This window comes from Abramis brama (assembly GCF_963993115.1).
Source record: "Abramis brama genome assembly, chromosome: 5".
In the NCBI taxonomy this organism is placed as follows: domain Eukaryota; kingdom Metazoa; phylum Chordata; class Actinopteri; order Cypriniformes; family Leuciscidae; genus Abramis; species Abramis brama.
In genome coordinates, this window is record NC_139967.1 from 8,115,910 (window position 1) to 8,139,744 (window position 23,835).

Below are 23,835 nucleotides of genomic sequence, written 5' to 3' on the forward strand. Positions count from 1 at the left end.
TGCATGCATTGACTAATATATTTGTCTGTGCATTTGTGCACACACAAGGGTGCATTAAAGAAAGTGTAATTATTGGACATACAACAGAGTGCAACAGTTGGGTTCAGTAAGTAAAAACATTCATTGGACATTGATTTTAAAAGATAACTCATAAACCTTTAAAGACAGATTTACTGTGAGATACGAGGTTGTTAATGGTATTTGCTTCCGCTAAAGCAATCAGCTTGCATTATTGCAGCTTATTTTTAAAATAATTGTTTAACACTGGAATTCCTGGTGAAAAACTACATTATCCATGACGCTGTACAGAAAATTACACCAATCAGAGTCGAAAAAGCATCACACTCCAAAATAGCTCTTATGTTCTGCCCATTCCCATGAAGCACTGCAAATGGCGTATCGAATCGATCTCCCTACGCTCTCTAAATACTGAAATGTTTGTGTGTGTTTGTGTGTGTGTGTGTATGTATATATATATATATATATATATATATATATATATATATATATATATATATATATATATATATACACATATGCGATACGATTACGATTCGATTCAGGGCTATATCGATTGATTGATTGATATTTAGATATTAGTTTACACAACCAGTTAAATTTTTATTACCTCACAAATGCAACCAAAATATAGTAATTAACTAAGTAATTATAGTAATTAAAAATACGTTTAATAAACTCTGAAAATTGCACACCCTCTCCCATTTGGGACATTTACAACAGAAGAGTTCATTTGCAAAAACAGATAACTATCAATCAAACTGCAGCTGAGTTGTTTTGATTAAGTAATAATAACAACTCAAAAAAATACTAGTTACTTACAAAATTAAAGTTAAAGTATGTTTTTATATATATTAAAAGTTTGTTTTTTGGCAAAAGCAGATAACTCCACATTTCATGTTTCAGAGTTAAACAAAACCAAGTAATTGCTATGATATATAATAAAACACTTGGTTAATCGTTGTAACGTTAATGTCCTCAGCTGACATAGACGCCTGACAAACTTTGTTGTTGTGATTACACGCAATACAGGGAGCTTTTCCCTCACCACTGTAATGTGCTGCTTTAGCAAGGTTGCGTGAAAAAGTTTCAGCTTTTATTTTCCTTTTACGCCCCGAAGAAGATATCACGGGTTCATCAAGTCTGTGAAATTATCCATCCTCGATCACTTTGTCAGCTTTGACTTAACTCCTTTCAGCTAGCTCGTCTTTTCGAAATGACAAGCAGCCTTGTCACCTGACCTGAATACCGCACGCTGATTCGCTAAAACGGACTTATCGGGTTGTGTTCACCAACAATAAGGGTGCTTGTCGGTTTCTGCTGTAAAACCTGAACTCGCGATGCCTTGACAGTGGACAATACCGGCTTTTGTGACAAAATGTGTTTAAGGTTCAGTCAATCTTGTCAGGCGTCTATTTCAGATGAGGAGATTAACGTTACAAAGAAACAACGGCAGACAGTATGGCGAGTAAACGAAAATGCGCGCTTTGGTGTAAATGCGTAGACGGACGTTACGTGAGGATGTGGAGTGTCAAAATAAAGGTACCTTATATCTATATTTTACGTGTGGCATTAGACGCTTTATCAATGTATTGTTACACCCCTAGTGAGTGTGTGTATATAAATATATAAATGTATGTATGCAATAAACTTAAAATATAGTCTATCATTGTTTTTATACACAATCAATATTTGTAAATGAGTAGTTTTATATTTCTCCATTTTTAATTCGATTATGGCAATGCTTCATGGGACTGTAGTTCTTTCCCTCACTAAAGCCGTTAAGTACACAGTCTTGAACCTTTGTCTTTTTGTCTGATTTTCAAAAACTGTTTTGCTTCAAATCAAAGTTTGTAGTGTTGTGATTCACCTTGTAGCTGATTGGCTTGATTCATGGCTTATAACTCTTTAACGAAGACTATTTTAAAACCCCTATGAATGAAAAGTGAATAATTTTTTTTTTTAAACAATTCCGGAACCAGCGCTGATGAAAAAGGGTGCAGGCTCTGTCTCACTCTATATGACTACCCAAACCTGGTGCAAATCATGCTAGGCTTTAATATTTCCCAAAATGCATTAAAAAATTAAACTTGAAATCAGTTGTTCATGTGTCAAGTGTGTTTTTCTGTCCAAAATTACTCATTGATTACCCTACCAATTGGCAAACAATAGTCTAAATGACTTATGGCATCAGTTGAGCTAGCTATGTCCAGCCTTCCGATAAATATTTACACCTGTTGCACCAACTAAAACAACAACAAGGTGCAACTACACCCAGTGTAGACGATGCACGTCCACGCTGACACATTCTAGCGCAGTAATACTTGAGATTCCATTCACGATATTTACTAACTTAAATTTGCTAATAATAAAGAACTGAATTTGCTCATGACATCATAACAAATGAAGCCACTGCACCATCTGATTTCAATGAGTAAACGTTAACTAACGAGTCGGTTAATAATCTCATAATAATAATCCCAGATATGTTCATATATTTTATTTCCTAATTACATAGAGAAATGTTGTGTTAGGTCAGTTACCCATGTCGGCAGTGTGCAGTAGACACACCCATCTTAACTGTGAGATTTAGTCTCAGACAAGCGCTATGGCTAGATGGTGCAACAGGTATTAATTCTGCAAAGAACTTCAGGCGCATTTTACTACAATAGCAAACATTGTCGAGATTCATGTTTTGCAGATATCAAAGACTTTTATGCTTGAATAATCGAGAGAAGCAGAAATGGTGGTCACAAATTAATCGTGCAGCCCTAAGGTTAATAATATAATATAATATAATAAATAAATATAATATAATATAATATAATATAATATAACATAACATAACATATGTTGGCAGACCAAGAAACAGGTGCTCCAGAAATTGTTATTTTAAAGTCATAAAAAAACTCTTGACCCGTCTCAGATAAAATCTAATATACAATTCTTAGCTATGCAAAAACAGAAACACATTTGATTCTCATCACAGGAAATTCGACATGCACAAACAGACTGCATTTACTGAACTCAAGCTCAAGTGGACAAACAGTCAATATAGTAATTATTATTCGTAATTTGAACAAGAATGAAGAGGTGCTATTTGCAGTGAAGGCACATATCTCGATTTATTACAGCTATAGAGAACATGCCTCTGAATGAGTGAGTCAGCCTGCTAAAGCAAACAGCCATAGAGAGAAAAGCCTTTACACCAGACCGGAGTGACGCGTTTAATGGTCACAGCTACAGGAAACTCTTACCCTCAAACAATGTAGGAAAATTAGTATAATCACGTAATAAGCAGAAGAACTAACAGTAGTTATATTACTAAAAGCACAATATAACTGAGATGACTGATATCACTTAAAGTCACAATAAGGTTTCATTTGTTAACAACATCAGTTAACATGAATTAACAACGAACTAGGCTACATTTCTATACTATTAATCAATCTTAGTTTATGTTACTGTCAACATTTACTAATACATTTTGAAAATGTAAAAGGTTAAAAAAGTTAATGCACTGCAACTTATTAAAAACAAAGAACAAATGTATTTTTTAATTAACATTAACAAAGATTAATAAATGCTGTAAAAATATTGCACATTGTTACTTCACGTTAGTGAATGCATGAACTAATGTTAACTAATGAGACCTTATTGTAAAGTGTTACCAGATAATTGTCTTAAATATTACTTATGAATGTTCTGTGTGCTATTATTACATGTTTCAAAGCATCTATGGGCTCTTTTCTGGAAACTGAAAGTGTGAAAACTTAAAGCATTCATTCTTGGAGTGCTACCACAAAAGTAATTTCACAAAATAAACCAGAAGCCACCCAACTAGCGGAAGGATGCTTTTATGACATCAGTGAAAGTCGTTTGTAGAAAATAAAGGGGAAAAAATGCTGTGAACTTACCGTGCAGAATAAAATTGGGACTAGAGCATTATGCTCCAGTATTTTCCACATATGTATGCATGCTAAGTGAAGTAATCAACAAATACAATCACTTTTACTTCAGTGTCATGACCACAGCACCGGGAAAAACTATGAAGTACAGAAGCAGGGTCATGCCCACAGGAACTGGAACTGGTAGTCAATCCTACAGCATTCCTCCTCATGGTTTAGAGCTACTACTCACAGAGCCACTTCTGCAATAACAGCACACCACATAAGTGTCGCAACACTTTTGAGAATTAAGCCGGCAAGTAAAAACATATTGTTGTCAAAGTCAAAGGATTAGAACACACACAACATAATCTCTGCAGTCTTCAGAGCCAACAGCCAACAAGTACTGCGCACCAATTGAACGGCCCCTAATAAATAAATGCATCTGATCAAGGTCAGGTGAACTGAAATGCAGCCATTTAACAGACATACAATAAACATACAATAACATAAAACATAAGTGATATCAGTAAACAATCTGTACATCTGAAAGAGGTACATATTTTACAATTAATACGGTCATCTAGGTGAAGGATGCAAATATATTTCTCAAAACAAACTTACATCAAGTCATAAACTTGAGTCAAAGGCAAAAACATCCTGCATTAACCATCTCTGGAATATGTGATCAAACCAGAAAACTTTTAACAGAAATGTTTAAAGCTGCAGTCGGCAAGTCTGGCAGATTGGGTCGACTTAGCCAAAATTTTGAATGTTTACAACTCTCATGCCCCTCCCCCACTACCAGCGAGCACCCTCCCATCGAGGTCGTGCTCGTCAGTGCGTGTGTACCTGATTTTCTGTGAACGCGTCCGTCTCTTCAGCATCGATCAACACCATGGACTCGGAGGTAGGCTGCCCTGGCTAATCTATCCATAGATAGCAATAACCGAGGAATTGGAAGCTTGTTAGTAGATTTTCTCTCCGCCATCACGCTTCATGCAATCTTCAGGCGAACTACGTGTCGTGTGCATGTGATATTGTAACGTGCGCGAGGGAGGGGGGATCTGTGGCGTGTGCACGACCTGTGATTGACAGTCAGATCTCACACCCCCCTGCGCTGATTGGACCCGATGATCCGGGAGCGGTGGATTTTTGCAAAACAAATAACACGCTCCAGATGGAGTTAGAAGCTCGGGTTTTTTTCTAAAACCACTTTATTTATGTTGTTCTGTCGGATTATAGTGTCGATTTCACTGAATATGATAAAAAAAATGTTGCCGACGGCAGCTTTAAGAGATGATTGGTAACACATAAGGACACAAAAATGTTTCATTCGGTAACATGAACTAACAATGAACAATACGTCTACGGCTTTTATTATTATTAATATAAACATTTACTAATACATTCTTAAAATCAAAAAATAAAAAAAATAAAAAAACTTTTTATCTGTTAACATTAAAATTAAAGGTGGCATGGAAACAGCTTCTCAAACGAGAAACACAAATAGGTGGACCTTGAATATGTCCATCGGGAATTGATAGTTGGATAATTGAACAAAGATGAATAAATGTTGTGAAAATATATTGCTTGTTGTTAGTTCATGTTAGCTAACGCATTAACTAATGCTAACAAATGAGACCTTATTATAAAGTGTTACCAGATAATTGTTTTTTAAGTATCTATTACTTATGAATGTAGCCTATGGTCTAGCCTAGCGCAATGCATAATCAAATTATTTGGTGATGCTTTGAAATTGATTATGGACGCATCTCAAAGCATCTATGGACCCTTTCATAGACACTGAAGATCTGCAAAAAGTTTGCATGCTACAGCTATTTAGGCACAAACATTATGCCAATCCCCAATCTGCAAGACAACGTGTTCAATATCAAGAATATATTTAACATCTCGTCCATTTATACCCAAAACACTAAAAGCTGTATTTAAGTCTCGATAATACAGCTTAATTACACTTGTCATGTGAATCTACAGAGAACGTCACCTCCAGTAATTAGATGCTGTTAAACAATGGGCACAAGCGCGTGTACACACACACACACACAAGCAGATTTGCGGGAATCACCGCTTCAGTGCAGCAGAACAACAAAATGGACTGCAGCCTTTCGCCTCACTTTCTCCATTCCTAAATCCACTTACCCACCCCTTCCCTTCCATTTCCTGCCCTCACTTCGCTCATTCACTCGCTCTCTGGTTTAAAACTAAAACCCAGCATGTTCCCAACCTCCCTCAGTAACACAGCTAAACTCCACATTCTCCAGCTATTACATCACAGGGGGCCTCTCAACGAATGACGGGCCGGTGGATGGTATTGCAGGAAACTGACCCGCAGTTGCAGTTACTGGAACGGTTTCGTGTTTACAAATGAGTCTGGTATACAAAGCAGATCCAAGATCACGGACGTCATCGGTTTAGAATATCTGCTGCAATGCTCCTGCAACTGTAAACATTCATATTCTAGTATTCAAGGAAATTTGAATGATTTGGTGTCTGATTGCGATCAGACAGCCTATTGTTTATGACTTGCATTACTGGCTCGCCGAAATTACTGGCAGCAGCATATCTTGTTTTGCATAATACAGGACAGGATGGCGGTCACACGAAACGCTTCCTCATGGACAAAATCCATTAGAACATCCAGAACTCCCAATCGGCAATGCAGCATTTAAGGACAGTGAAACCGCATCTGTAGTATACGGCAAAAATGGGTTCGCCTCAATTGACTAACTAAGGAACTATTAGGTAAAATTCACTCTCACTGGGAATCAAAGGATATTATGACTCTTATAGACCTTAGTCAGGGTATAGTGCCTGAATAGTGAATGAAAACAAGGCTGTGAGGGATAGAATACAGTGCGTTCCATGGATTGTACTGTTGTTTAACATAGCTATTGTTCAGTTGACAAAATGTATTTCCAAAAAAAAAAAAAAGTAGACAAAAACTCCATAGATTTTTTTTAAAAGTTGTGAGCTGTGAGAATTACGTGATCTAAGACGTGCCATTGTACGTCTATCCCTCACAGCCTCGTTTTCAATTGTGATAAATTCATTATGGCGTCTATTCTGACTAGACATCAGCAGCTCTTCATATTAATGGTACTTCAAAACAGATGTCAGCAAAACAAAACAAATTGCTTTTTGTGTATTAATGAAGGATCATGTGACACTAAAGACTGGAGAAATGATGCTGAAAATTCAGCTTTGCATCACAAGAATAAATAAAATATATTCAAATAAAAACAAAATATTTCAATAATAATATTTCACAATATCACTGTTTTTACTGTATTTTTATCAAATAAATGCAGCCTGGGTGAGTATAAGAGACTTACCCAACAACCTTTTGTGTGTTGTTTAGGCTACATATACATATACACACACACACACACACACACACACACACACATACACAAGTAGAGAAAAAAATACTTTTTTGCAAGGGTACAAAATTTAAGACACCTTGTCTTAATAAATGACAGCAAGCCTATCATACATGTTTATCCTCATCCCCATATTTATTTTCCTCCAGTATAACATCATATTGAACTATATTATCAATCAACATTCTTCTTAGCTCAAACTCTTTTGCAAAGGCTGTTGTTGTCAGTCAAAAGTAAGGCTGCATAAAGGCTTCAGTACTGTTACAGCCTGTTCAGCACAACATGTTACAGGCCTACACGTCCATATGACAGTCAACCCAGGGTGGCTTGTTCTAGTCTGTAGCTGTTGGAAGTGGGTGTGAACCATTCATTCATCCGTGCGAGAAGAGCAAAACTAGGCCTGCCAGCGATGAGCTCATTCGTTTAGCCAACGGACTCCTCTCACCAGAACAGATGGGCGATCAGACTGCACATTTGAGCCAGCAGTCTCTCAACTGTAACAAAGCTAACTTGAAACTGAACCATGACAATTCTCCTTTGTTATAGAATTTCAACACCACTGTATAAATCTAGCTGTATACATATTTGATTTACAAATTAGGTAACATTCACCAAGTCTTGGGAACCTGGTGATACATTTATTTTTGGAAAAAATGATGCTCATCCACTCTAGTATACCTAGCCAACGGTTAAAGTTAGAGTAGGTCCAACTCAAGAACTATCAATTTCAACTGTTTTTCGTGGGCAGATCCAACAGCGAAATGCATCCAAGTGCCTCTTGTTCCTACCACTTTTGCACAACCTTGGGGAGCCCGCGCCCACGCCGCCCTGGAGAGCCCTGCCACCTTGACATTCCTGGAAAAGCACTGCGCAAATTTCACATCTATACATCCATAAAGTTTTAATCAATGCCTGATGTCTGGTTTTAGCTAAAACTGCTTGTTGTATTTACAGACTGGAACTGACCCACAGATCCAGCACGAGCGCATAAAATAACATGCACGTTTCTGCAAATCAGTGCAAAGCAATTGTGATATTAAATTTAGTGGGAAGTACAACAACTAAATTTAATTACAATGCCATTAAAAAGATAGTTAAACAAAAGAAAATACGTTTGACAGAGAGGGAAAAAAACAGCCTAAAAACTAAATGTGCAATGCAAAATGACTGAATAATGAATTTCCAATAGCAGCATGATCAGAGCTGCTTTGACAGATGTCAGACTCTGTGTGAACTTGTCTCTTTCAGTCAACTCAGGGGGAAAATGCTTAAAAGTCCAGCATAAAAAAAGAAAAGTGCATGCAACTGGTTTCAAGCGAAAGCAGCACGTCCATGTTAACGAGAGAAGTGCATAGCGCTGTGATTGAATGAACAAATCCAGGCAAGAAAATGAAACATAATTACAATAGGCTACAACAACGGTAACAAATGGTAACATGTTTACAAGTATAAATGTATCTTACCAAACCATGCCGTATGCACCTTCTCCGATGTACGAGAGGTTGCTGTAACGCGGCCCGACATCGAAAGCTTGACCGCGGACCAACTCGGCACCGGATCCGGGGTTCGGGCCGCCGCCAGCAGGGGCAGATACCGCAGCTGTCGCCATTTCTGAGAAACTGGGCTGCCTTTACACGCACAACAAACGCGCTTTTCTTACCCAAAGCAGATTATAAAGATCAGGAAAAAGCTCCTCGGTTGAATAAAACACGGCAGGAGGCGGTATAAGCGACGTGTTTAAACGAAACCGAAGACTTCGCGTCAAAGTGAAAGGAAAGGGACGACTGGAACGTTGTTGACTGGCATATATATGTAGTGATAGTAATCTGCGCGTGGTGGTGAGAGTGAGACTGACTGCAGGAGCAGAGGTAGCGCGAGCGAGAGAGTGTTGCCGCAGGAAGTAACGGAGCAGATCACGTGTGCACAGGGAGCGGAGAGTGGTTACCATAGAGATAGAAGTTACACTTCAGTTCTCAAGAGGTTTTAATTTACGAAGTCTGACGAGGATAATCTTTTGATGAATTGGGATTTATGATTATAAATCTACTAATTAGGAAATTATAAACAGATCTATCATGTTGTGGAGACTATTTGTAACACGGATACGGATTGAGTTCAGTTTAAGCTTAAGCACTTATAAGCAGTGTTCGGGAAAGTTACTTTTAAAAGGAATGCGTTACAATATTGCGTTACTCCCTAAAAAGTAACCAAGTGCTTTGTTACCTTTATGGAAAGTATTGTGTTGCGTTACTTTTGTTACTTTTTCTCACCTGGGCTGAGCTTGCTTGTTTTTAATTTTAAAAAAAGTTAATTTTTTGGCAAATGTTAAGACCCTTTCACATCGAAGGTGAAATTAATAAGTTTAACGCTGAATGAAATGCAAATCCACGCCTGCACCTTTCTCCTGATTTTTTTTTTTTTTTTCAACACTGGGACAGGTGTCGGATTACAAATGGGAAAAACAAAGTACTGGCGTTACTTATTTTAAAATGTAACGATTACAAACGAAATGTAATGATATTTTGTTGTAAATTTAAAATTAATGTGTTACTTTACTAGTTACTTAAAAAAAATCTGTTTACATCACAACTTGTAATGCGTTATACTTACCCCCAACACTGCTGAGCTAAAGGGGTGACAAACAGTATAAGTTATAGGCTAACGTTACGTCTCTGTGTAGCCTAAATCATGTAGACAAAAATCACTTTATTATTTGATTTGTGCAGTGATGTTAATAAATATTAAATGTACTAGAATTGGTCGTCACTCTTAGGTTCTTGTGTTTATTTTTATGTGCAACATCTATTTGAAACTTTCATATTAATGTTAAAAAAGCTAGAAATATTATGTCTATGCTGAAGTCCGAGTCATTCGAATGATGCTGCCATTGATTTTGGGATGCAGCTTATGTGTAGGCTATCATTATATTGGATCCGTACAATCGGTCTTAAAGTGACAACAACCAATAAATACCTGCTGCTGTCTAAGTCATTAAAGGGATAGTTCCCCTCAAAATGAAAATTTTGTCATAATTGACTCACATTCATGTTGTTCCAAACCTGTATAGGTTTATTTCTTCTGTTGAACTCAAAAGAAGATATTTTAAAGAATGTTGGCAAACACCTGACGTCATGGGCGTCGGAACCATTGTATATGGGTGGGACAAGACCCACCCACTTTTTAAGATCAATGATATTGGACCCACTTACTTTTACCGTCTCTGATTCAGCGCATTTGTCTGTTCGCTTTTCAGAGCGCCGTCAGTCAAATCCAATTATTAGGGAATTCCCTAATAAATTAAACTCCATTTCCGCTGAATCGCTACATTTTATTTCTAAACGAGCCGCAACTGACGAAAGTAACCGCCCGTTGTAAACTTCCAGTCAAATATTGCGTTGCAAACATCAATAACAGCTTTAAATTGTCATTGCTGGCAAATTACCATGGTATTAGTGGGATAATCCACGGATAGATGTGCATTTAATGCACGACGTGGAGGCAAAGAACCGCCCGACGTTAAGTGGAGTTTAGTTTACTTGTTTTAATTAAAAGGCACCAGAATACATGAAATGGTATTTACTCCAGTAACATTTTTCTGGGGGAGGACCAACCCACTTTGTTTTTTCTTCCGACGCCCATGCCTGACATTGACTATTGACTTCCATAGTATTTTGGAATAGTTTTTTCTACTATGGAATTCAATGGGTGCTGTCAACTGTCTGGTTACTATCATTTTTGGGTGAACTATCCCTTTAAGTTCAAATCTGTTTCATTTATACAGTGAACAACAATGTTATTTTACATTTATGCCTAATTATTACAAGCCTGTGCCTGTAAAATCTTGCTTTATTTGTAACTTTGTTATACTGTGTGTATACATATATACAATATATATATATACATGACTGTACAATCATGCTTGTACATTTCTCTGTGTACTAGATTTGCTATATCTGCAAATCTTAAATCAGTCTATCAAGTTTTCTCATGAGACTTATAAGATCCTGTGAAAGGAGACCATGGTAAACTATAGTTGAGTGGGTTAACTTGTGCCAACCACATAGAGACAGCTAAACTAAAACTGTCAAGTGTGTAAACCACTAGTGTAGTCACAGAAGAAAATGTTGAAAAAAAATTCAGACACCAAACAGATGTGAAAAGTACTTTATTCACATTATATGAGATTAAAGCCCAATGTTTGTATCATTGGTTCCAAGTCCATGAAAAGATGCTTAAGAGATGCTTCCCAGAATTGCAGGGAAATGCCACAGGACAGCACATTCAGCTATTATGTTTTAACAGACATAAAATAAGTCGCTGACGTCAACATTACCCCATGCGAGAACATTTAGTTACACGATTCACTGTAGTACTGTATACTCAGTGTGGAATTGGTATGATTTTATCCAGTATAAAACTTCACGAAACGTTACTTGTACACAACATTAGCCAGTAAGGAGACAAAGTTAGGTCCAAAAACAGTCTGATCCCTTAGGTTTATCAGTTAAGTTGACTGTACAAAAATGATTAAAAGCTGATTCTGAAAAAGTACATTGAGATAAGGCACTTTATCACGTACATGTTCACTTTTTAGTAAATACAAACAACAACAATTACAAAATGTCCTGTGAAAAAAAATGCAGGCAAAAAGTCTGTATAAAATTGCACATCAGCACAAAATCTACTGATGCATACGTTCAAGATTTCTTCATCTTTTTTTTTTTTGCCTAGTTCAGTGCTCAAACCCTTTAACAATACAACATTAATACTATTAAGTACAACAAATGCATTAGAGGTTAAGATCAATGCACATTTTGAATGAACAATTTCATTTGGCACTACTGTGAATGTAGCAACAGTTCAAAATGAAAATTCTGACATCATTTACAGTACATCATTGACTAGATATTATGAAGAATGTTTTAACTGCCCATGCAATGAAAGTCAATAGGGTCCAAAACAACATTTTTCAAAATATCTTCTTTTGTGAGACACACACACACAAAGACAGTGATACAGGTTTAGACCAACATTAGGCCGAGTAAATGATGACAGAACGATGACATTTTGAGCAAAAACAAGGCACTGCACATTTAAATACGGGAAAGCTATAGCCTAATTAACCACTGTGATGTTACAAAATTCCCCATCGATGGCGCATCCCATTTCCTAATGAACACCGTGCTGATTATATGCATAGATTTTTGGCTTTTACAGTCATTGACAATTACAAAATTGATACAAAGACGAAAACAAAACAGAAAAATACATATTACAGAATTACCATCCCATATCTAAACTGAAAGAGCAATTCCTTTGTTTGTCAATATAGGGGAATTAACACCATATTTACAATATACAGTGAGGTCCTAAAGTCTGAGACCACTAGCGAAAATGCTTTTTCATATTCATATTTCAACTTTCTTTGTTTAAAATTCCTAAAAAAATAAAAAATAAATTAAAACAATCTATATTTGGGGTTAGTAAGATTTTTATTTTATTTTATTGTTTTAAGAAATTAACATTTTTATTTAGCAAGGATTCATTCAATTTATCAAAAGCATCAGTCAAGACTTTTACAGTCTTACAAAAAAAATAAAATTTCAAATAAATGCCGTGCTTTTAAAATGTAAAAAAAAGGTATAAGTTTCCACAAATATATTAATGATGCTGAAACGTCAGCTTTGCATCACATGAATAAATTACATTTTAAAATATATTACAATAGATGTTTCTTTTTAAATTGTAATAATATTTCACAATTTTACTGGTTTATTGTATTTTTGATCAAACAAAAGCATCCTTTGTGAGTATGAGAGACTTCTTTAAAAAAAAAAAAAAAAATGGTAGTGTAAATATTTTAAATCCCAGATTTTCATTGTGGTCTCAGACTTCACAGGATGCCACTATACATTTTGGAAATTTTTAAATATGCTGAATAACATGCATTGTAAGGTAATCTCAAGCAGTCTTTTTTATTCAAATATCGAATGCATAGGACTAAACCTACTAGGGACAAACAAGACATTTTCCCCATACAAACACCAAATAACATTTCACTCTGTCTTCACCTTCCTCATATGGTCTACGTTAGGTTAGCGATATTCTTGGCCTTATCACATTATAGTGACTGTGCTACTATATCAGCTACTCATCACGAGGCTTTCAAAATATTGAGTGGCTGTAATGCGAGACGACTTGCAGCATGCAGGACGTGTGGTTTGCAAAGTCTGGCTATGATAATACAACACACACACACACCAGTATTAACACTGATATTTAGGGAAAGAAGGCACTGCAACAAAACATATAAGGAAATGATATGAATAAATAAAAGTTTACTGTACATTTAGAAAGAACTGCAGTAGCTTTCAGCAACCGAGAGACGATCTTGGCAAAGTCAGACTCGTAAATACATTTTTGGCACATGAAAGAGCGTGTTTACACAGTACAGTACAGCCATAAATATATATTTTTTCAAATAAATAACAGTTTTAAAAATACTAACCACCTACAACACTGGATAAGTACATCTGCTGTCAAGAGCTGAAGGCCTTACGGGCGATTATTACATTATCGAAGCCGACGTGGTCCGAAACGCAATGCAATACTGTATCTGTTAAGACAAACTAATTCACATTAGTTTTCTCTCTGTTGTAACAGTCGTATCAAATAGGGAGCGCAACCAACAAACGAATGATCTGATCGCATTTTCTTTACATGTCTCAAAGGTTTTACATAGTTTGAGATATTAAGCACCAGTAAATGTAAATATAAGCTGGTAAAAACAAGGCAAATAGTTAAAAATGGAAACAAAAATGAAGGCAAGTTCAGACTTAGCAACAAAGAGAGTTAATAAATGACCAAGGATCAGACATTCTTGGGGGAAAAAAAACAAAAAACGAGGAAACGCCTTTCAATGACGTTCAGTGCTTTCTTCTGAATGCATGAATGGACTCGTTTTGGATGACCTCAACAATCGCATATCTTTTCAAATTCAACAACTCACATCATTCGAGATGGTGTAAAGACCATCAGCTTCTGTCATGTATAATTTCTTCCGCTTTCAGATGACCGTGGCTGCAGCCGTAGCTCCTCCTTCCTCCGTTCTCGAGCTCGTCTCGCGGGTCAAAAGTTGCTGCGGCTCCTTCAGGAACACCAGAAGAACTGTGATGTTATCACTGGATCCAGCAGCTTTGGCCTGGGCCACCAGACTTTGGGCCACGTCCTCCCCCGAGCCTCTGCCCTCCCTCAGAGCTTCCAGGACCAGCCCCGGGACGTCCCCAGGCCGAACCACGTCAAAGAAGCCGTCACAGGCCAGGAGGACGTAGTCTTCATCCCCGTTCAGATGGACCGATGAGCTGTCAGCTTCATTAGAGACGTACGGCTTCTGATCAAAATCACCTTTTGAGGATAGGAAAAACATATTCATAAATACTACTACTATAAATAAGTACTACATTACTATAAAAAATGTTTACAATAGCAGCAAATTAATCAATTTAGCTATAAATAGAGCTGGGTAATACAGCTAAAAATATACATTATATATAACATATATACTGTACACTATCGTTCAGATTTGGGATCAGTATGACTTTAAAAAAAAAAATATTCATCAAAAGTTACAGTAAAGATATTTATAATGTTACAAAATATTTATATTTCAAATAAATGTTGTTTTATTGAATCCTGAAAAAAAAATTATATCAGTTTCCAGAAAATAATTAAGCAGGACGGTGTTTAACATTGATGATGATAAGAAATGTCTCTTGAGCAGCAGATCATCATATTAGAATGATTTCTGAAGAATCATGTGACACTGAAGACTGGAGTAATGGTGCTGAAAAATCAGCTTTGCATCACAGGAATAAATTACATTTTACAATACAATATAAAATAAATCTAAAATACATCTTAATATTTTTTACCATTTATCCTGATATTAATGTATTTGCCCTGAATTACTTAATTACTCTTTTTTTTCTTTTTCTTTTTTATAATAGATTCAAATAGTTTCCTACAGCATTTTAATAATCAGCAATATTTACCAACATATATTTTATTAACACATTTTAGTAAATGAAAAAGATCATTTCCGTGAACATTTTTGAGCAATTATTAATTATTGAATCTGAGTTTTGTATTGATACACTGAAATGAAGTCTCCTTTTCTGCTACTGAAATGTAAATCAGAGACACTATTAAAGCGTCCACCTTATCACTTAACAAATAAAAAGCACATTAAAATCACTGAAACATTCACATTGTTGAATTTTTAAATATCTTGCGAATATTCAATATATCGGCCAGCCATACTTGTGACTACTTAAGGAGCGAGTCACACTGTTAAAAAAGCAAGATGCAGGTCAGTGGAATGAGAAAAAAAAAGACAAAAAAAGCGCAAGATCTAGAAGTTTAACTACTTTTAAGTTGAGTGCCGTGTGTCATGAGAGAGATGCTGCAAAAGACGCGAGATGTAAGCACAGTGGTTAAAGACGCTCACTAGCGTGTGTTTACATTGAAACTAGTGCAGTGGAATGGAAAGGAAAAACACTTTCTGTGTGAAATATCCGAATGTTTTTTTTGGTTTGCTGTTGTTTTAAGGCTAAGACATTCACCTATTGCTCTGGAAACGGCGTAGGTACCATTTACCCGCCAACAACCCATGAAAGCGATGCATCCACCCAGATCCTCAATCCTTTTCTTCTCATCCTGCACAGAAGCACAAACAGTCAAAACACTGGAGCTTTTACATACTATAATGAAGCAGGACAAGCAAACCCCTGTATTTACCCGATTACAAACTAATTATATACTTATTTTGCATGCAAAATATGTTCAGAAACAAGGATTTGAAGTCAATCACTGCCTCTCTAGAGACCGTTCTGGTGCTTTTGGCATTCAGTCGCTGTAGTAAGTATGCAGCATACAGCGCTAATATTGATTCAGCATGTCAGCAGTCAGTTCCTCTGTCTCACATTTCAGCTGCTCACAGAGAACAGATGAGCATCTGATACGGCCCTGTGGTTCAGTCTCTATTGGTCAGCAGTGGCTTGTAGTGTCTCGTACCTCTCTCTCCGGTTTGTGCGGGTCCATTAGGGTCACTGGTTCTCCCTGTCGAACCAGCATAGCTTGAGAGTCGCCCAGCCAGGAGACAGTGAGCTGATCAGAGGTCAGTAAAACAGCCACACCAGTGCTGCCGCTGCGCAGACGCTGAAGGAGACACAAACAAAATGTTAGTTTGCCATCCTGTGGTCACTGAGAGTGTGCCACATTATTATTATTTTTTAATAATTATGATTCTCATTACTGTAATACAGTAAAATACAGTACTGAGATAAAATGTATTTTTAAATCAGCATAAACTGAATTTAGTAAAAGCAAATACTATCACCATTTACAAATACTAGTGCTGTCAATCGATTAAAACTTAAATCTAATTACAATATTTAGCAAATAAATCACAATAAATATTTATTGTGCTATTATGTTAAAAATTAACCTCACTAAATTAAATAATGAATTTAATAGAATTGATAAAAGTAATAAAATAATAAATGAACATTTGTACAATATATTTTTATAAGCGGGTGCTTAACTGTCATGTAAATATTTTCACAATGAAAAATGTATGTACCCATTTATATTTAATATTTTTTAAATTGTGCTATTATGTTCAAAATAAACTGCACTAAAATTAAATGTAAATAAAATAATTAGTGCATAATAGTTAGCAAATAATCAAAATTAATTTTATTGTGATATTTTATTCAAAATGAACTGCACTGAATAAAACAATGAATTGAATTAAATATAATTTAATAAAATATTTTTGTAGAATTTAAAAAATAATTCATAAAAATAAAAAAAAACAAATTATTCATATATTATTCATGAAGTATTAATTGCTTTTGCTCACAATGCAAACCACCCCCCCCCCAAACTTCCAAATAACTATTTACATTTAAATTACTCTACAAACCTACTAAGTTTTTACCATTTCATGGCACTTCATTCAACTAATTTGGTATAATTTAAGGCTTTCAAAAATTAAACATTTTCATAAAAAATGTATAATTACTTGTTGAATTGAGTGGTATTGACTGGCCCATATAAACTGTCAAGTGCTTGTCAATTATTAACCGTAAAATGAATTCTTGTTTACTTGCACTGTCCGTGTCAGTGAAACAGAAAGCGTTTACTCATATCTGTACCTGTGGAGGCAGACAGAGACTGCAGCAAGATTGCTCCGTTTTCTTACCATATATTTAACCACAGGGGGAACATGGACTATATTTATCTGTATTTATTACAGCGTAGGAACATTAGCTACACATAACGGTTGCATCTTAAGAAGTGGGAGAGGTGTGAAAAGATTTCTTTCCATCTTGAATTTCCACAGAATGCACCAGCTTGACAAGTAAGGGGAAAGATAATCTAACCGCTAAAACTGATTGTGCCGTGTTTCAGAAGCAGGTAGGCTGATAAAAAACAAAACAAGTGTACACTTTGAAGAAAGCCAACACAAATGTCAGCTAACTGAATACGGTTTTTAGTAGCGCATGTTTAAAAGTGGATATTTGTTTATAAGTTACACATACAGTCTGGTTCAATCTGCTATATGTTTTTACGCTATTTTAAAGATTAATTCAATACGTTTTCAGTTACTTTTGTTTGATTTGTAAATTTCAAACTTTTTTTTACATTTCGCCAATAAACCTGATTTTGCAATGGGTTGAATACTTTTGATTACAACTGTATATACATTTTTCTAGCACTCTAATTGATATGCTGACAATATAATTTTTAATAAAAAATAGAAAATTGTAAGCATCTTTTGGTTGTTCTTGCCTCTCTCTTGGCTTTGATCTTGAACATGTCATCTGTTTGTTTGAAGCTGCTTTTGAAGGCTGTGGCCGCATGGCTGTTTAGCGCCTCCTGCTGGCTCAGGATGATATGCAGGTGAGTGGCAGCATATGTGGCAGCATCCACTCCTCCATGTCCATCAAACACTGCGTAATACTCTCGATCTATACCATCCTACAGAAGAGAAACGGAAATCAGAGTCATTCTTCAGACACAATTTTGGTCCAAGCAGAAAAGTCATTAAAAATTCTGTTATCATTTACTCACCCTCAAGTTGTTCCAAACCTATTAATCTAAAAGTATTAATCTCATGCTGAACAAAAAAAAAAAAGATATTTTGAAGAATGTTGGTAATCAAACAGTTTCTGGTCCCCACTGACTTCCATAATATTTTTTTTTTCTAGTATGGAAGTCAATGGGACCAGCAACTGTTTGATTACCAACACTCATGAACAGATGAACAACAAGGGTGAGTAAATAATGATTGAATTTTCATTTTTGGGTGAACTATCCCTTTAAATAAAAATTGACTCCATTTACTTTCACCTTTTTATTTAATTTAAATGTTCCAAAACATCAGTCCAAATAGAAAACTTTTTAACTCCCAATATTATCCCGGTATTGTTCAGCTTATGAATACTGCATATTCAGATATACAGTACATACAGCATTTTGCATCCTATATAGTGAAATATGCCTCTAAAGTTCAGAAATATTCGCAAGAAATCCATTAGAGTATATTCAAGGTACCCATTCAATTTAGTTTTTTAACTCTATACTTGGTCGTACAAATTTTAAATTACAAGACAAATCTGATAAATACTTGAGGATTCTATTGATAGCTTGCAAAAAAGCTATAACCAGAAAATGGTTCGGGGGAAACTGATAGGGGGATCTGGTACCCAATCTACCGGCTGAGTAATAAATATACAACTATATTGTTTATTGAATTACAAAAAAGGCTGTATTACTGTAATAGCAAATTACCACAATTGATGTCTTATTTGTCCTTTTTTTATATTTTATATTTGTTACTACTATTATGGATGTAATTTCTGTTTCTCCTATTTATTTATTTGTCTTTCAGCCAATATATCCAATTGTTGATTGTCTTTACTAAGATTTCAGGTACCATCTAAATGTAAGGGAATGTTGAAATTACTGTAATAAAAACCTAAAAAAAAATTAAAATAGTGAAATATGCATATTGTTTGGTTATGGTATATTATGGTATGCACATGTTTGGTTAAATATCTACCCATGCACCCCTACAACTCATCTACCCAATGCCGGTCTTCCTTCATTCATTAAAGTCTTGAGGAAATATGTGGCAGCCTCACCTTCAATCCCAGAAGCTGGTTAAACTCTTTCAAGATCATGTGACGATCCTCCATCTTCCTGCGAGTGTTTCGAATGGCGTGAACAGAGCAGCTGTGTGTCAGTGAAGAGGAAGAACCAGGACTGGGCAGCTGTTTCTGCCAGGCCACACACACCTCTCTCAATTTATTTATAAAGAGGCGCTGTAGTGGCTCAGACTGCAACACTAAAGGGTCACACAGACACATACACTCATCATGATACAACACTGTTTGAATAGAAGTTTAGAAATCATACATTCAGACTGAAATAATGTAAAGAGTCAACAACACAGGCATGAACTTTAACCAGGAGAGATAAGTTTTCAAACATAATGTAAAAACTGCACCTTCATGTACTACTTTTGTTTGAACACTAGAGGGCGACGCACTCAGAGCATTACAGGTGCAGGAAGCGATTTCTGAAAACATGCTGTTGACCAAGCAAACCACTTGAAGACAAGTCAGCAAACTTAGCTGAAAAAAACCCTAACACTAGCTAAAAACATTTTTTAATGGATGTCAATGGAGGAGAGGCTTCACTACGCTGAACAAAACGCTTTTGTGAGGAAATAGCTTATTATTAACGGATCGACAGCCCATCGGCTAATCTTCAACATGTTTGTTGTTAAACATTCTTTTTGGATTGATCTATTTTTAGAGTTTACACCAAAAAAAATAGCTGAGGAGTCACGGACAATTGTGCGACAGGTATGATTCAGTTTACGGCACTTCTCATTACTGTGATTTGAAGAAAGACTGTAGAAAGAGAGATGGCTGAGAGACATTATAAAAGAGAAAAGGTCAGAGGAATATCACTGGGAAAAGAAGGGTTATGATCAGGCAAGAGCTTTAGGACCCGTGTTAATATAATAAAAGCTTTCCATGCAGATAAATTTTTTTACAGCTATTTTTGATCATATTTACCAGGGGTGCCATTAATTATGACCACAACTGTATGTATATGAATATACTGTATATATGTATATACTGTATATATATGTATATATATATACACACACATATATTAATCAATAATATTAATCAATCAATCACACACACAAAATACAATAACCCAAAATGTCATAAACAGAAAAGAACAAGAATCAAATCAAGTGAATCACTCACAAACAACTCCCTGTTCATCCTCCGGTTGCTGTTCAAGATCTTTGGGGCAGTAGTGAGGTGAAAGGTCATCTTTAAGCAATTCAGTGACAGCAGCATTGCACATCGCTGCAGCCAGCCAGGATGGGGCATTTCTTTAAAAAAATAAAAAATAAGATAAAAAAATCTCAGGTCACCAGTGTGACAATAACACACACACTCAAGTAACTTCAGGTCAGAACTATTTTTATTTTATTTTTTTGAAAAAAGTCTCTCATGCTCACCAAGGCTGAATTTATTTCATCAAAATAAAAGACAGTAATATTGTGAAATATTATTACAATTTAAAGTAACAGAATCCTATTTAAATATTTGAAAGTGTAATTTATTCATCTGATGGCAAATCTTAATTTTTCAGCATCATTACTCCAGTCTTCAGTGTCACATGATCCTTCAGAAATCATTCTAATATGATGATTTGCTTCTCCAGAAACATTTCTTATTATTATCAATGTTGGAAAAAAGCTGTGCTGCTTAATATTTTTGTTGAAACCATGATAAAAAAAAATGTCAAGATTCTTTTGATAAATAGAAAGTTCAAAAGAACAGCATTTATTTGAAATAGAATAGAATCATTTGTAACATTATAAATGCCTTTACTGTCACTTTTGATCAATTTAATTTAAATAATCCTTGCCGAATAAAAGTATATATTCTTTGGAGAAATTTTTTTTTTTTGAATAGTAGTGTACACAGTCAGAGCAGAAATTTGACTGACAACTGTAAAATAATAATAATATTGTGATAAGTTCATTTCTCTCTAAATCAAACTTGTGGATTCTCACAAACTGGAGTAAAAAGCACATCTTGCACTAGTGAATTTGTTCTGTTTTTAGATTAGATTTAGCACTTCGCCTGCTTGAGCTACAATTGGCAAATGGCCCGACCACCCACTCATAACACAACACAAGAAGCATTTGGCGGTGTGAGATGTTTTCGAATGACATAACAAGATGTGAGAAAAGAAACTCCCTTTTGTCCTACTTGACAAGAAATGCGCTAACATCATGCATCTCTGACCTATATCATATCACGAAAAGGGTTAAACCTGACAAATCTGCACTGTGCAGACATCTACATTCGGCACAGCTTCCGACAAAGAGGAAATGAAGTCTAAATGTCAGGAAGTGGGTATAACAATAGTGATTCCACAGACAGGAAGTCTGCCCTGAGAAATGCGTCAGGGGAGAGAGAGGGAAAAGGATACAGAAAGAGATTAAACAAAAACTCCATTGTTAATTTAAACTTTAAAACTTCTGCACCAACGCTTTCACTTAATGCTTGGATTGCCACCGATAGTTCAATGAAAAAAAAAAAAAAAGCACCAAATCTCTTAATCAGCTCATGCATAGTGCAACGTGCTGATCTGGGACAAATACTGTCTGCAAATTACAGAGAGAAAGCAAGTGGGAGAGAGAGACAGGAATGACAGGAATGAGAGGAATGACAGGCTCCTCTGGTTAAAGAGGACAGGTGGCGCAACATTTCAGGCCTGCATGTGGGCCTTTTAAAAATCCTGTGCATGTTTTTAAAAAATTAAGAAGTAAATTCAGGACATGCAAACACAAATATAAAGCCGTATTCATAGCTGAGAGAAGAGTCTGCCATCCAACAGAAAATATAAATGCAAAAACCTACATCAGGGGTTTTCAATCAGGGGGCCACAAGGGAGTGCTAGGGGGCATTTAGAGAAAAACAGTGTAAAATATTTTAAAAATAAAGAAATACATAATAAAACAGAAGATCTTAATAAATAAATAAATAAAATAATTAAACATGATTAAAATAAAATATTCAAATAAAAAGAAAAAAGAGAGAACCCTCAGGGGCCTGCAAGAAAGTGCTTGGGGGTCTGTGGAAAGCATTGTAAAACAAATAAAAAATTATAATAAAACAGAACATCTAACTAACTAACAAAATAAATAGATTTAAAAAATAAATTGTGGAAAAGTTAGTAAAAATAAATAAAAATAAAACATAAGATCTAACAAAATAAATAAATAAAGATTAAAATATTTATTTAATCAATAAATAAAAAATAATTAAAATAAAAAAAATAGTAAAATAAGAAATAAATAATTATTCACATAATTAATATATAACAGTACAGTACAATAATGAAGAAAATTTTATGTAACATAACAGAAACTAAATATTTTCCCAACAATATTTTACACATATTTATAATATACATTTTTCACAGTATAAATGGCATCTTTATACATGAAACTATTTAGCTGCGTTTTAAATTATAGGATTGGGGTCCCTCACATGGGTGTCCATGGCATCTAAAAGACTAAAAACACCCCTGACCAAGATGACATTCAGATTATGCACATAACAAACCTGTCTGAGAGCAGGCGGAGGCCAAGATCCAGACTCTCTCCCTTCACCTCCTGCAGAGACACTTTGCGGCTAAGCGGGCTGACGGGAAGAGGGTCTTCTGGGCCAAGCGGGTTTGGAAACTCCTCCAGAAAACTCTTGAGAAACTTTGCAGCATCGCCTTGATTCGCACAACTCATTGTATGGAACTGCAACCTCTACCAAGTTAGGAAGTCAGGGATGTTCAAAGCAACTTGGATGTTTGACTCTAGACATAAAATAAATAAATTAAATTAAATTAAATTAACACAATATAACCATTCATAATCACCAAGCCTACTTGTAAATGTATTTGCCTCTATCAGTTCAAAAAGCAATTATGTTGCTAAGGTAATAGTACAGAATAATATATAGATAAATGACAGTTAGCCAATCAGAACAATCGGAAGTAGCCCTCTGTCATCCTCAACCAATGGCGTGAGTTTGGGAAGGGGTTAACTGTTTGACAGAGAAACAATTTTTTTTTTTTAAGTTTATGTTTGATGATTATTTAAATGATAACGAAAGGAAACATATGCAATGTGGTACACCTCACAGAATGTATCCAGTATGCAGTACACTAAATTCATACTACCCCCAGATTTTCACGTTTTCGCAAAAACATTACAAACTCAGCAAAACTGAACTTCTTGCAAACTGCAGTGCATTACATGCAGGAAACTTTGCTTAGTTCACAACTGCAAGGATTCATGGTTTAACTTAAACAAGACTCCTTACGAAAAATAATTGCACGTAACGTTACTGTCGCCATTTGGA

General features: G+C 35.5%; 2 protein-coding genes across 2 annotated transcripts in view; both read right to left on the reverse strand.

Annotated features, from left to right (window-relative positions):
• The window catches only part of mapk1 (mitogen-activated protein kinase 1), a 28,977-nt gene extending 19,742 nt beyond the window's left edge, over positions 1-9,235 (reverse strand). Inside the window, exon 1 of the mRNA XM_084113963.1 lies at positions 8,773-9,235. Coding sequence (XP_083970089.1) covers positions 8,773-8,918 — 146 coding nt within the window. The 5' untranslated portion in view covers positions 8,919-9,235. The remainder of the gene's footprint in view (positions 1-8,772) is intronic.
• A 2,222-nt stretch (positions 9,236-11,457) lies between these two features.
• ppm1f (protein phosphatase, Mg2+/Mn2+ dependent, 1F) overlaps positions 11,458-23,835 on the reverse strand; it is a 12,612-nt gene continuing 234 nt past the window's right edge. Inside the window, exons 2-8 of the mRNA XM_084113735.1 lie at positions 23,044-23,287; positions 20,662-20,792; positions 19,519-19,721; positions 18,164-18,352; positions 16,382-16,525; positions 15,931-16,024; positions 11,458-14,713 (exon numbers count right to left, since the gene is read on the reverse strand). Coding sequence (XP_083969861.1) covers positions 14,376-14,713; positions 15,931-16,024; positions 16,382-16,525; positions 18,164-18,352; positions 19,519-19,721; positions 20,662-20,792; positions 23,044-23,219 — 1,275 coding nt within the window. The 5' untranslated portion in view covers positions 23,220-23,287 and the 3' untranslated portion in view covers positions 11,458-14,375. The remainder of the gene's footprint in view (positions 14,714-15,930; positions 16,025-16,381; positions 16,526-18,163; positions 18,353-19,518; positions 19,722-20,661; positions 20,793-23,043; positions 23,288-23,835) is intronic.